The 14,590-nt window shown below is 48.6% G+C and overlaps 1 protein-coding gene across 1 annotated transcript in view; it reads left to right on the plus strand.

Moving 5' to 3' along the window:
* Positions 1–14,590, plus strand: part of TTLL8 (tubulin tyrosine ligase like 8) — a 61,996-nt gene that overhangs the window by 1,534 nt on the left and 45,872 nt on the right. The window contains 7 exon segments of the mRNA XM_007454084.1: positions 7,685–7,710; positions 7,712–7,798; positions 11,207–11,252; positions 11,255–11,332; positions 11,969–12,045; positions 13,396–13,524; positions 14,348–14,459. Of these exon segments, the coding sequence (XP_007454146.1) occupies positions 7,685–7,710; positions 7,712–7,798; positions 11,207–11,252; positions 11,255–11,332; positions 11,969–12,045; positions 13,396–13,524; positions 14,348–14,459 (555 nt within the window).

Raw genomic sequence — 14,590 nt, forward strand, 5'->3', positions numbered from 1 at the left:
CCCGACCCTAGCCTGCGCCCCCCCAGCCCCAGACTTCCCCCTCCACCCCCGCCCTGCTCTCGCCCCTCTGAGTTCCCTGCTTCTATCAGCACTGATACCCCCTTGCAGGGGTCCAGGCAGTGGAAGGGAGGAAAGTTGAGGTGCCCGAGGCCGCCTAGGCTGGAATGGAACCGTCTGCGTCGTCGGAAGGGGAGCAGAGAGGAGAATCTAGTCAGTATTGTCCTGGGCCCGCCGCCCTGGCTTTCCTGAAAGGGACCGCCGAGCTCAGGCTCAGGGAGGGGGCATCCGTCTGTTCTGTTGATCTGTCTGCCCGTCCTTATTCCGAAGTGCCTTCTTTAATTCCAGGAGCCTCGTAATAAGTCTTAATATTTCTCTGACTTTGTTCTTCAAGATGTGCTCAGGTTTTCTTGGACTTTTGCATTTTTAGAATTGATTGTTAATATAAGCCCCCCCCCAACACACACACACACACACACACACACACACACACACACACACACACACACACACGAGTCCTGCTGGGATTTTGTGATTCCATTGATTGTGTAGATCAATTGGGGTGAGAATTAACATCTTAATATCCAGACTTCTGACCATGAACATTAGGTCTTTCATTCTTGTCAGTAAGGTTCCCACTTTTAGTTACAGGTGTGCAAGACCTTTTGTTAGAATCACTCCCAGATAATCCAGGCTTAACACTGCTGTACGTGGCATGTTTGAGTTTCATTTTCTAATTTTCTCTAGTGTATAGAAATACAGTTGAATTCATTTTCCTGGCTTGGTGGTTGGTGACCTTGGTAAATACACTACTAACTCATATAATTAGATTTATTACATACACAATCATCACCTGCAGATCTTTTCAGTCTTTATACCTCTTATTTCCTTTTCTTGCATTGTTGCATGGGCTAGCACTTTTGAGTATAATGTTGAATAGATATGATATAGTGGACATCTTTTTTTGTTTCCACACTCAGGAGGAAAGCACTCAGTGTTTCACCATGAAATATGATGTATAAGGTTTTAAAAATTTTTTAAACATGATTTTTTTTCACATTTCTTTGACTGTCAAGTTTTCTTTGGCAAATTTATCTAAAATATTGAATTTTCATTTTAGAACCTAGTTTATAGTTATAATACAGAGGCCCTAAACTGATCCAGGTTCACCAGGATACCTTTCTCTAAGCCCTAGTGGTTAATACTTTCCCTATAAAACGTACAAGTATCTTTTAATTAAGTTGTCATTCACAGAAATTATAAATTAAACACCTATAAATTCTTGTTGCTATAAGTTTTAAAGGAAGTTCCCTTTATTCCTAGTTTACTGAGAGTTTTAAAACAAGTAGTTATTACATTTTATCATATGTTTTCTTCCGCATATTTTTTCCTTTAGTCTATCAAATGATTACGTTATGGATTTTCAAATATTAAACAAACTTTATATCCCTAAAACAAATACCACATGGTCGAGTGTATTGTTTTATATGTCACTGGATTTGATTTACAAATATTTTAAGATTTTTGTGTCTATTTTTATGAGCAAGATTGGCTTGTAATATTTCTTTCTTTTAAAAAGGTCCTTGTCAGATTTTGGTGTTAAACGTATGACCTCATAAAAAAAAACTTGAAAAAGAAAAAAGAAAAGAAAGGGTTGAAAAGGCTTTTCTACTTTCCTCTTTAGTGAAAGGGTTTATATGGGGGTTTTGGGGGGTTTTTTTTCTCTGAAATATTTGGACAGATTGACCTGTAACGCCATCTAGGCCTGGCTTCATTGTGGGAAACATTTTAAATATGGAGTTAATTTGTTTAACAGAAATAGGCCCATCTGGATTTTCTATTTCTTTTATGTCACTTTTGATAAGCAGTGTCGTTTAAGGAAAATGTCCATTTCATATGAATTGCCAAATTATTGACATGTGGATGTTCATAATATCTTTTTTTATTGAAGTGTAGTTGATTTACAATGTTGTGTTCATTTCAGGTGCACAGCAGAGTGATTCAGCTCCCTCTCTCTCTCTCTCTCTCTCTCTCTCTCTCTATATATATATATATATATATATATATATATATATACGCTTTTTCAGATCCTTTTCCATTATAGGTTATTACAAGATATTGTTCCCTATGCTATACAGCAGGTCCTTGTTGTGTATTTATTTTGTAGATAGTAGTGTGTATCTGTTAATCTCAAACTCCTAATTTATCCCTCCCCCCAACCTTTCTCCTTTGGTAACCGTAAATTTGTTTTTTATATCTGTGAATCTATTTCTGTTTTGTAAGTAAGTTCATTTGTATCATTTTTTTAGATTCCACATATAAGTGATATCAAATGATATTTGTCTTTCTCTATCTGACTTACTTCACTTAATATGATAATCTCTAGGTCCATCCATGTTGCTACAAATGGCACTATTTCATTCTTTTTTGTGGCTGAGTAATATTTCATTGTATATGTATATATATGTATACCACATCTTCTTTATTCATTCATCTGTTGATGGACATTTAGGTCGCTTCCATGTCTTAGCTACTGTAAATAGTGCTGCTGTGAACATGGGGGTGCATGTACCTTTTCAAATTAGAGTTTTCGTCTTTTCCAGCTATACACCCAGGAGTGGGATTGCTAGATCATATGGTAACCCTATTTTTAGTTTTCTAAGTAACCTTCATTCTGTTCTCCATAGTGGCTACACCAATTTACATTCCCACCAACAGTGTAGGAGGGTTCCCTTTCCCCACACCCTTTCCAGCATTTATTATTTGTAGACTTTTTGATGGTGGCCATTCTGACTGGTGTGAGGTGATACCTCATTGTAGTTTTGACTTGCATTTTTCTAGTAATTAGTGATATTGAGCATCTTTTCATGAGCCTATTGCCATTTGTATGTCTTCTTTGGAGAAATGTCTGTTTAGATCTTCTAAATCCCATTTTTTGATTGGGTTGTTTGTTTGTTTGTTTGATACTGAGCTGTTTATATATTTTGGAAATTAATCCCTTGTCAGTTGCATCATCTGCAAATTTGTTCTTCCAGTCCATAGGTTGTCTTTTCATTTTGTTTATGGTTTCCTTTGCTGTGCAAAAGCTTTTAAGTTTAATTAGGTACCATTTGTTTATTTTTGCTTTTATTTTCATTACTTTAGGAGATGGATCAAAAAAATATTGCTACAATTTATGTCAAAGAGTGTTCTCCCTATGTTTTCCTCTAGGAGTTTTAGCCAGTCTTACATTTAGGTCTTTAATCCATTTTGAGTTTATTTTTGTATACGGTGTTAGAGAATGTTCTAATTTCATTCTTTTACCTGTAGCTGTCCAGTTTTCCGAGCACCACTTATTGAAGAGGCTGTCTTTTCTCCATTGTACATCCTTGCCTCATAGATTAATTGACCATAAGTACATGGGTTTATTTCTGGGCTCTCTATCCATTGATCTATATTTCTGTTTTTGTGCCAGTACCATACTGTTCTGATTACTGTAGCTTTGTAGTATAGTCTGAAGTCAGGGAGTGTGATACCGCCAGCTCCATTCTTCTTTCTCAAGATTGTTTTGGCTATTCAGGGTCTTTTGTGTTTCCATACAAATTTAAAAACTATTTGTTCTAGTTTTGTGAAAAATGCCATTGGTAATTTGATAGGGATTGAATTAAATCTATAGATTGCTTTGGCTAGTGCAGTCATTTTAATATATTGATTCTTCCAATCCAAGAACACGGTATATCTTTTCATCTGTTTGTGTCATCTTCAATTTCTTTCATCAGCATCTTATAGTTTTTGGACTACAGGTTTTTTGCCTGCTTAGGTAGGTTTATCCCCAGGTATTTTATTCTTTTTGATGCAATGATAAATGGGATTGTTTTCTTAATTTCTCTTTCTGATCTTTTGTTGTTAGTATATAGAAATGCAACAGATTTCTGTATATTAATTTTGTATCCTACAACTTTGTCCTGAATTCACTGATGAGCTCTAGTAGTTTTCTGGTGGCATCTTTAGGATTCTCTATGTATAGTATCATGTCATCTGCAAACAGTGACAGCTTTACTTCTTCCTTTCCAATTCGGTTCCTTTTATTTCTTTCTCTTCTCTGATTTCTGTGGCTAGGACTTCCAAAATTATGTTGAATAAAAGTGGTGAGAGTGGGCATCCTTGTCTTGCTCCTTATCTTAGAGGTAACGCTTTTCACCACTGAGTATGATGTTAGCTGTGGGTTTGTCATATATGGACTTTATTATGTTGAGGTAGGTTCCCTCTAAGCCTGCTTTCTGGGGAGTTTTAATCATAAATGATGTTGAATTTTGTCAAAAGCCTTTCCTTCATCTATTGAGATGATCATGTGGGTTTTTTTTCTTCAGTTTGTTAATGTGGTGTATCATGTTGACTGATTTGTGGATATTGAAAAATCCTTGCATCCCTGGGATAAATCCCACTTGATCATGGTGTATGATCCTTTTAATGTATTGTTGGATTCAGTTTTCTGGTATTTTGTTGAGGATATTTGCATCTATGTTCAGCAGTGATATTGGCCTGTAATTTTCTTTTTTTGTGATATCTTTGTCTGGTTTTGGTATCAGGGTGATGGTGGCCTCATAGAATGAGTTTGTAAGTGTTTCTTCCTTTGCAGTTTTTTGGAAGAGTTTCAGAAGGATAGGTGTTAACTCTTCTCTAAATGTTTGGTAGAATTTACCTGTGCAGCCATCTGATCCTGGACTTTTGCTGGTTGGGAATTTTTAAATTACTAATTCAATTTCAATACTGGTAATTGGTCTGTTCATATTTTCTGTTTCTTCCTGGTTCAGTCCTGGGAGAGTGTACCTTTCTAAGAATTTGTCCATTTCTTCTAGGTTGTCCACTGTATTGGCATAGAGTTGCTTGCAGTAGTCTCTTATGATCCTTTATATTTCTGTGGTGTGGGTTGTAACTTCTCCTTTTTCATTTCTGATTTTATTGATTTGGGCCCTCTTCCTTTTCTTCTTGATGAGTGCAGCTAAAGATTTATCAATTTTGTTTACCTTTTCAAAGAACCAGCTTTTAGTTTCATTGATCTTTTCCATTGTTTTTTTTTTTTAGTCTCTATTTCATTTATTTCTGCTCTGATCTTTGTGATTTCTTTCCTTCTACTAACTTTGGGTTTCCTTTGTTCTTCTTTTTCTAGTCGCTTTAGGTGTAAGATTAGCTTGTTTATTTGAGATTTTTCCTGTGTCCTGAGGTAGGCTTGTATTGCTACAACTTCCCTCTTAGAACTGCTTTTGTTGTATGTCTGACAGAGTTTGGATTGTTGTGTTTCCATTTTTATTTGTCTCCAGATATTTTTAAATTTCCTCTTTGATTTCTTCAGTCACTCATTGGCTGTTTAGTAGCATATTGTTTACCCTCCACCTGTTTGTGTTTTTTGCAGTTTTTTTTCTTGTAGTTGATTTCTAGTCTCATAGTGTTGTGGTCAGTCTATTTAGAGGTTTATCAATTTGAAAAAAAATGTTTCAAAGATCCAACTTTTGGTTTTGCTAATTTTCTCTGTGGTACATTTGTGGGTTTTCTTAAAAAAATTATTTATTTTTAATTTTGGCTGTGTTGGGTCTTCATTGCTGCACGCAGGCTTTCTCTAGTTGCGGAGAGCGGGGGCTACTCTTCGTTGTGGTGCACGGGCTTCTCATTGCAGTGGCTTCTCCTGTTGTGGAGCACAAGCTCTAGGCGCAGGCTCAGTGGTTGTGGCACACGGGCTCAGTAGTTGTGGCGCACGGGCTTAGTTGCTCCACAGCATGTGGGATCTTCCTGGACCAGGGATCGAACCCGTGTCCCCTGCGTTGGCAGGCAGATTCTTAACCACTGTGCCACCAGGGAAGTCCCCCAAAAAACATTTTATTAATGTCTCCTCTGGTAATATCTGGTATTGATAATTTGTTTGGGTTTGAATTTGCTGGTAGTTTTCTGGTGATTTCTTTGGGTTTGACTTTGAGGTGATCTTTCTAATATCTGAGATGGATGCTTCACTGACTGTCCCTAGCCTTTATTATTTTCCACTATTTGCATCTACAGCTAAAAATCGCTTTATAAACAGAACCTAGCTACAAGATTCGATACTTGGTATTTTAACTCTCATTTAGTTAAGAAACATGCATTACTTTTTATCCCGATCTCTTCTTTGACGCGGGTTATTCAGAAGCACATTTGTGAAATGGGTGTTAATCTCCTGTTGTTACTTTGTCTTCACGGCTCTGTGATCAGGGGACATGATCTATGTGGCTACTGTCCCTTTGAAATTGGTTAAGAACATCTCCGTGGTCAATTTTAATAAATGTTCCCTGTGTCCTGGAATGGGCAGGATGGCGGCCACTGAATGAGGTGTTCTGTGTGCGTGTGAGGTGAGGGTTGGACAGTCACATTCAATCCTCGTCCTCACTGACCTTTGTGGTTGTGTCAGTGACCGAGGGCAGTGCCTGTCACTATCTGCAGCTGAGGCTACTTTGTCCTCCTGGTGGTCCTGCCAGCCCTGCTCTGGTTTGTAACTGACTTTGTCCAGAACTCCCCACGTGTGGAAGCCCTCAGATGCACCTTGGTGTCTGCTTTGTCAGTTGAATGTATTGTAATTTTTTTCTCCCCAGTCTAGGGTTTGCCTTCTCGTTTTCTTAGCTGAGGAGAACATTTCAATTTTGATAAAGTCTGATTTGCCCATCTTAGCTTCGATGGTCAGTGCTTTTGTGGAGCATCTCGGGCTTGCTGCCTTGCCCGAGGTTCTGAGAGCCCCTCCCGGCTCCTGTGCACGCTTTCACACTTGCGCCTGTGACCCACGTCCAGTTACCGTGTGTCCCCAGGTGGGGCTAGGGCTCCCGTCTCCGTGTGGACGGGCCGCTGCTGCAGCCCCACCCCCGCTTAGGGCCTCAGTGCTCTCCCTTGCCTGCATCAGTTGGCTCCGAGGACGTGGGTCTCTGGGGTCCACGGGGTGGAGGGAGCTGCAGGTGGAGCAGGTGGGTGGGTGGCCGGGGTGTCCACTGCCTGCATGCCCACCTGGAATGCTCTTTGGATGTTCAGGGACCATGGGTCCAGGAGGCGTCGGGAGGTCGGATGGTCTGCCGGGGTGTGTACGTTGCAGGAGCATCTGCTCCGTGGAATTCAAGCCACCATCTGGGATGAGATGGCCCAGGGTGGATGGGGAGGTGAAGCACAGATGTCTGTGGTCCAGGCCTGGGCCTGGCCACAGGCAGGGCGTGCGGAGAGAGAAGGGGCGGCAGTGAGGGAGGGAGAGCGGGGCTCAGGGGAGCAGGGACCGGCCGGCTGAGTGTCCAGTGCTGGCAGAGGCCAGGAAGCAGGGAGTGGCCACGGGATTGGCCTGTGCATGTGTGACCTTGGCCCGAGCTTGTCTGTGGTGGAGCCAGCAGACGGGCTGTGGAGAGAGGAGAGCCGAGAGGTGGAGGAGGGAGTGGGCAGGGTGCAGGGATGAGGGTTTTCATTGTAATGTTTATATGGACGCTGCTACGCTTGCTGTGTGCTGATGGGAGTCTGGTGGCCAGGGCCCAGAGAGGAACCCAGAGGGGCTGGTGGCCAGAAGGCTGGCCCAGGCAGAGGCTGAGGGCTGACCGAGTGCCATGGGGGCTGGACATGGGGATGGGGCTGGTGTCTCCTGAGTCCGAATGTCACTTGTTCACTCTTTCTGTTACTTCTTTCCTTTGCCTTGATGTCTGTTTCTCTTTTGCAGAATTAAAACGAGGAATTTCCCAAGACTTTGATTTCTTCCCCCAAATTAGACAAATACAAAATAGCAAGACAACTAACGGACAAGGCAATCAAGGTAAATGCTCTCTGGGGCTCGGTGGGAGGGGTACTTTTAAGAACAGAAGTTCGTTTTGGAACTTGGAGAGTGAGTTCATTGCCTCTGACGCCCCCCCCCCCGCCCAGGTGAGGCGGCCCCCGCAGTCCTGGCCCCCGCGTGGAGGCTTCTGCCAGTTACTTTATGTTTCAGCTGTACTTTTGAAAGAGGTAATGCTTTCAAAATTCAAAAAACACAGACACGTACACGGTAAAAATCTCTCCTGCAGCCGTGCAGTCGTGTGACTGCAGCTGTGGACACTCATCCCAGACAAGGGACAGACTCCTAGTGACTCACAGACCCCCTCCCATCCTCTCCCCCCGCCCCAGGCCCCCGGGTGACACGGTGAGGACACTTGCATGTGAGAGGCGTTTGTGCCCAGGAGAGGAACTCTGGGGCTCAAGTGGGGCAGCTGGCATACCCACCCACTTGCTCAAGGGGGAGGCCTACCTTTCACCAGAACGGGAGAATTTGGGGGAGATAAAGAAGGACAAGCGTTCTTCAAAGGGGGGCAGGTGGCTCCACGGCTACCACTTTGAGAACATGATCCTCTGTCCTTATCACGCGTTCGCGTTGCTCAGGCTAGGACAGTGGGGAAAAGCACTGACAAATCCAACACACGTTAACACGTGGCAATGTGCTCATTCCCTTAACTTTCTTCTGAAGCACAGCACACACGTGCGAGTGCACAGATCATAAATGCACAGCTCGGGCTGCGATGGGCTGCATGTACCTGGAGAGAGCAGCACAGCACAGGTGACGTATGCAATCAGCATGAACCCCTGCAGGCATGACAGAGCACCTCTGCCCCCTTGGAAGCTGCCTCCCGCCCTAGTTATTCCCCAATCCTGGCAACCACGGATGTGCTCTTGGTGCTTTCCTACCACTGTCCTTTCTGGGGCTTCATATAAGTAGAATTTAATTTTCAGATTTTCTTCTGAGACCTTAAAACATATAAACATTCAGGGCTACAAACATCCCACTAAGTACAGCTTTAGCTGCATTTCAAAAGACTTCATTTTGTAGTGTTTTTGATGAGATTCAGTTCAAAGTATTTTATAATTCATATTATTGCTTTTCATTGATTGTGTGTTACTTAAAACTATCGTTCTTAATTTCTAAACTGGTGGCTACTTTTCTAGTTATTTTATTATTGATTTCTAGTTTGCCTGTGGTTGAGAATATAATGGGTACAATGTTATTCCACTGAAATGTGTTCAGAAGTGTTTTATACCTAGCATTTTGTTAATTTATATAAAAGTTGATGTGGAGTGCTATATTCACAGCCATCAGGGTAGAGCTTGTTATTTGCGTTGTTGAAGTCTTCTAGCCTTACTGAGATTTTTTGTCTCTGTGTTCTCTAATTTACTGAGAGAAGCATGTTAAATATCCTATTGTAATTGGGGATTTGCCTACTTTGTGTTTCTGCCAGTTTTTGCTCTATATAATTTATAGCCATCTTAATGGGTGCAAATGTATCTTTCTGGTGAATTGAATGTTTTCTTTAAATTATGGGATGATTTTCTTTACTTTAGTGATGTTTATTTGTCCCAAAGGCTATTCTGTCTCATATATAGATCCTTTTATTTTTTATCTATCTGTAGGGTTGTGCTTTTGATTTTCTCCTGTGAACAACATAGATTTAGATTAAAAAAAAGACATAGTCTGGCACTCTTTACATTTTAACTGGAGCATTTTGTGTATTTATCTATAATTAAACACTGGTATATTCCCATCGTGTTTCATTCATTTGGTTTGCACTGTCTGCTCAGTTTTCCTCTCCTTTCATGCTTCCTTGTGGACTGATTACTTTTTATTATTCCATTTTCCCCTCTCTTGTGTTAGAAATCTTGTACTCTTTTTTGTCATTTTGTAGTTCCCTTTATGTATTGTCCTGTGCTGACTTATTAAAGTTAATCAGATTTTCTGAAGTCATTCAGTTTGACTCCAGTTAAGGAGAGGATTGGAGGTGGCTGGGAGGTCTTGCTGGAGCTGCAGGGCACTGACATTCCTGCTGTTGTCATACTCCCTGCCCGCCTCTCCTCACAGTGGCCCCTGTCGTGGTGCACGGCCCTGTTGAGGGTGAGGCCAGGCTTTGGACTCAGGTTCTGACTAGAAGGGGGCTTGGAGGTCTTTCGTGTGGGCACTGGGACTTGAGCTCTCAGCATCTGGCCACAAGCCCACACGTTCTTGGCATGTGTTCCCAGTCTTCCCCCTGGGACCCGTGTTAGCTGCCAGTGCTGCTTGACAAATCACCATGAATTTAGCTGCTTAAACACACCACGTATTATCTCCTGTGGGTCAGGGGTCCAGGCTGGGTCCTCTGCTCAGTGTCTGTCAAGGGTGAAATGAAGCATCAGCCAGATGGGGTCTCATCTGAAGGCTCAACAGGGGAAGGACCTGCATCCAAGCTTCCTCAACTTGTTGGCAGAATTAATTTCCTTGTGGCACCTTCTTCAAAGCCAGCGGTGGAGAGAGACAGTCTCTGCTGTTTTCAGTCTCTGACTTGAGAGAATCCTGGACCCGCTTTTAAGCGGCACACCTGATTAGGTCAGGCCCACCCAGGATAATCTGTCTTTCAAATCCAGAGTCTAATTAGGGACCCTAGTGAGTTTGAGCGGCCTCCCCCTGCTGCCCTGGCCTCCTCTCCTGCTCTCACAAGCTCATGAGGCCCTAAGCTCACTGCTGACCATACCCCTGTTCCCTGACCCTGCCCTGCAGCTGCTGCCCTCTGACCCTGTCCAACGGATGTGTCCAGGCTGTGTCCTCAGCAGCATGGGCCCTGGGGCTCCAGCATGACCATCACTCTCCTGCCCCCTGTCCCTCGTCTGGGAAGGCAGAGGACGCAAGCTACCAACTCCCTGCCTGGCCCTTGGCAGCTGGCCTCATTCCCGCAGTGATGGGCAGAGTCCCCAGCTCCCCTGGTGCTGGCCCTGGGCAGTTCGCACTGCCCCTCCAGCCATTGGTGGGCATTTGTTCCCCCCTCTCCTCTCAAACCTCGGGCAGCTCCCCCACCCCAGGCCTGAGGGGCGGCCACCTCTGCAGAGAAAAGGAAGCCGCAGAGCACAGGCCCTCGGGCCCTGTCCCTCATCCCACCTTTCAGACCTGGAGCTGCCCTGAGCTGGGGTCTGAGCCTCAGGACGCACCGAGGTCCTGGCTGTGCTGTGCCTCCTGGCCTCCACGTTTGGGGCAGCAGGCGCACACACGGTGGAGTGGGCCTGTCCGGGGGCTGCCCGGCCCCAACCCGTCGGCCGTCCCAGCGCTCCTGGGTGATTTTCTCGGAGCAGAACACAGGTGTCTTCCCGCCGGTGCGGCCTGTGTCATCCTGGGAGTAGCCTCCTCTTGCAGAGACAACATTAACTCGTTTTCAATTCTTTAATTTCAAACACACTCTTGAAATTCACGGAAAAGATCTCCATCTCTGGACACTACCCGGTGGCCCGGGCCTCCCTGCGGAGGAGGGCTGGGCGGAGAGGAGCTTCCACTTTCTGCCCAAGGTCGTTCCGAGGGTCGGAGACGGAGGGGAAGGAGCGCCAGGTAGAGTATCGGAGGCATCTTGTGTTTCGGTGTGAGAGGTTTGTGTGCATGTCACAAGGACCCAGATGTGAGTCGATTCTGCGGGTCCTGTGCTGTGGCCTCACCCTTGGGGAAGGAGTCACCTCCCGGCCCCCGCCCCGGGCGTCCGGGCACTGGCGAGCCCTTTCAAACCCTGGTACTGGTCACTTCTTGGTGTCCCACCGTCCATGCCCAGACCTCCGCCTGTGTCTGGATGGTGTTCATCGTCCTTTAGCGGCCTGGCCTTGACTGTCCCTCCTCTGGCCCCTGCAGTGCCCGCTGCAGCCAGCCCCTGGTCACTGGTCCTCCCTGACCCCACCCGTGCCTGCCCCCTGCTCTGCACAAAGTCTTTATCCTCTTGGCTCCAGGGTCTGTGCTGGGCCTCGTCCCACACGGTGCTTGAGACCCAGCTCACGGCCCTGCCCAGGTCCCGGGTCCCCGACCCTGGCACGGCCCCTGGCGGGGGTGCCATGCGGTGGACACCCGAGCCTGACTTGACCCTGCTCCTTTCGGGACCCACAGGGGCACCTGCTCCACACTGGGCCCCGTCGTGGGCCCGGCTGTGGTCACGCCTTCCGGCCGTGATGCACTGACATCTCCTGTGTGTTGTGTTTGCAGAAAGCAAACGTGCTGAAGGCAAAGAAACTCAAGAAGTGGCTTTTTTGGGGAAAACAGACGCCATCCACGATGTGATAGTAGGTCCCGTGGGCTCCGGAGGGGCCTCGGCTGACGTTTACCTGCCTTTGCGCCGCGTCCGGGGGCGGGGGGAGAGATATGGCAAAGCCACGGTCACGCCCGGCCTCGAGGACATGCGTGTGTGTGCGTGCGTGTGCATGCGTGTGCACGTGTGCATCCGTGTGCCCCGTGTTTCTGAGTGTCCACGTGTGTGCCTCCACGTGTGAGCAGGCCATCTGGGCCTGTCATCTGTGGAAACCCTGTGGGGTAGGATCAGAACAGCCCCCAGGCGGCGATGGTGGCGGTGGAGTCTGCTGGACGCAGCGCCTGCCTGCGGGGCAGGGCAGCTGCCTCAGGGCCCAGCTCCCGGGCCTCAATGCTCCCTGGTGGCAGGTCAGCCATCAGGGACGGGCTTTGCAGAGCTGTGCTGCCCCGGGAGGGCTCTGCTGGCCGGTAACAGAGGGTCACTGCGACTCAAGGGGAGGGAAGAAAGTTAAAACAAGACCAAACAGCGTCCACCGCGAGCAAGCATGACACGTTGACCACGCTGAAGAGCTCCTGTCCCTCATGTGACCCCGTGAACAGAACGAAAAGACGAGCCACTCAGGGAGGTACTTACAGGGCTTACGAGTTAAAAGAGCTGATGCTCAGGACAGGTGACACGCTCACAGGTCAGGAGCAGATGACGATCCAATAGAAACGGGCAAGGACCCGACAGGCCGGGGAGCCCATCACTGCAAGTTCTCAGAGCAGATTCATTTCTGTGAAAGTCGACCGTGAGGCTGGGGGGCCGTCCGCGGCTAGGGGGCGTGAGGAGTCGGTGGGGGTGGGTGCAGGGGGCCGGGCCTGCGCGGGAGCGTCAGCTCTGGACCGAAGGCCGTTTCTCACCCCGGGCGCCCGGGGAGCCACCAAGCCGCTGTCTATGCTTCCGTGTATGACGGTTCATCACACACTGTGACAAATGACAGCTGCTCTCATGGGCCCCTGCATTCTGAAGGTGCGGGGGCAGCGGAGGAGCCTGTGTCCCGGGGGCCAGGGAGGGGGACTCTCCCAGGTCCACATGTGGTGTGTCCCTGTGGCCGGCGTGGGTACCCACAGGGGGCGCAGCTCAGACCCCACTCGGGGCCCCTGGAGCCCAGAGCCCGAAGCCCCCCACCCCTGTGCCATCGGAAGCCCCGTGTGGTAGCTGCTCCCACGTGAGCCCGCAGGAGACCCTGAAGGAACGTGCGAGGCCACAGTCAGGATGGGAGAGTCACAGAAATCACACACCACTTCTCACCTAAACCCCGGTTCCTTTAGTCTTGGTGTGTCCCGTTGTCAGAGGCGTGAGCCTTGGGTGCTGGGTGTGGATAAAGGCTTTTTCTTGCCAGTCCAGGTTGGTAAAAAATGAAACACCATTCTTCCTCTGGACAATCAAAAGGGACATCATTGACTATCACAGTCTGAGCTGCAACCAGATGCTGAATCACTACGGGAAGACGGCGTCCTTCACCACCAAGGTGAGTGGGAGGGCTGGGGGCGCAGGCGGGGCAGCACCCTGCCTCCTGAAATGCCAGCACCTCCGGAGCCGGGAGCTCCACACGGGGACTGGTTCCCTGGGGGCGCCTCTCCAGGACTGGAGCCTCCTGCTGGCCTCGCCCGGCAGCAGTGTCCAGAGCTGCTCTGTGCTGCTGCCCTCAAACCGCCCCCCAGAGCCCCTGTGCCCCTCGCCCTGCGTCCCTGGGCGGCCCCAAGGCGCACAGGCCAAGCCCAGGACAGGACAGGTGACGGCTGCCACCGCAGCCCGACCCAGGCTCTGGGCCCTGAAGGGGCTCTGGATCCCAGGGGGGCCGGGCCACCCTCACCTGCGCTGTGACTTCCAGCTGCGGGGGGGGGGGCATTGCCACACGGGCACTTCCTGCCCTCACCCCCTTTCAGCCGCCAGCCCCTCCGGGCAGCCGTTCCCCATTTACCCTGAAGGCTGAGGTTAGGGGCGGGGCCAGCCCGGGACAGACAGGCCTGTGTGTACCCCCGGGGAGAGATTGGGTAAAGGGGCTTCCCTGGCAACAAGGGCACTGTCCCCTAATCCCTCAAGGCTGACAGAGGGGCAGGGATGAGGTGGACGGCTGCCCCCGGGGCTCCCTGTAGGGCTCCGCCCCCCCCCCCCCCCCCCCCCCGACGCATCCTCGCCAGGCCTTGGGCCGCTGGTGTCCTTCCGGGTGTGGGCAATGCCTGCGGACGGCCCTGGAGCCGGCTCTGCCCAGCCAGGCCCGCGGGCACTAAGAGTGGTCCGAGCTGGCCCGGCGCGTGGCCGGCGGGCCTGACGTGCCGCTGTCTCTGGAGATCGGGCTGTGCGTGAGCCTGCGGAGCCTGCTGTGGTGCGTCCAGGCCAACCCCGACTCCTTCCCACGCTGCTACGGCCTCTGCACCGAGAGCGAGAAGCGAGAGTTCCTGGGTGAGTGGCTGGCGGCCCGGCCGAGGCGCCTGGTGTTGAGCGTTGGGCCCGGAAACCCGGCGGGGCCTCTTTCTGGCCCACCTTCCTGCAGGAGGGGCCTCAGGGCTGGGGGTGGGGGTGGGGTGATGGGG

The sequence above is a fragment of the Lipotes vexillifer genome, unplaced genomic scaffold, assembly GCF_000442215.2.
Source record: "Lipotes vexillifer unplaced genomic scaffold, Lipotes_vexillifer_v1.1 scaffold382, whole genome shotgun sequence".
Classification (NCBI taxonomy): Eukaryota; Metazoa; Chordata; class Mammalia; order Artiodactyla; family Lipotidae; genus Lipotes; species Lipotes vexillifer.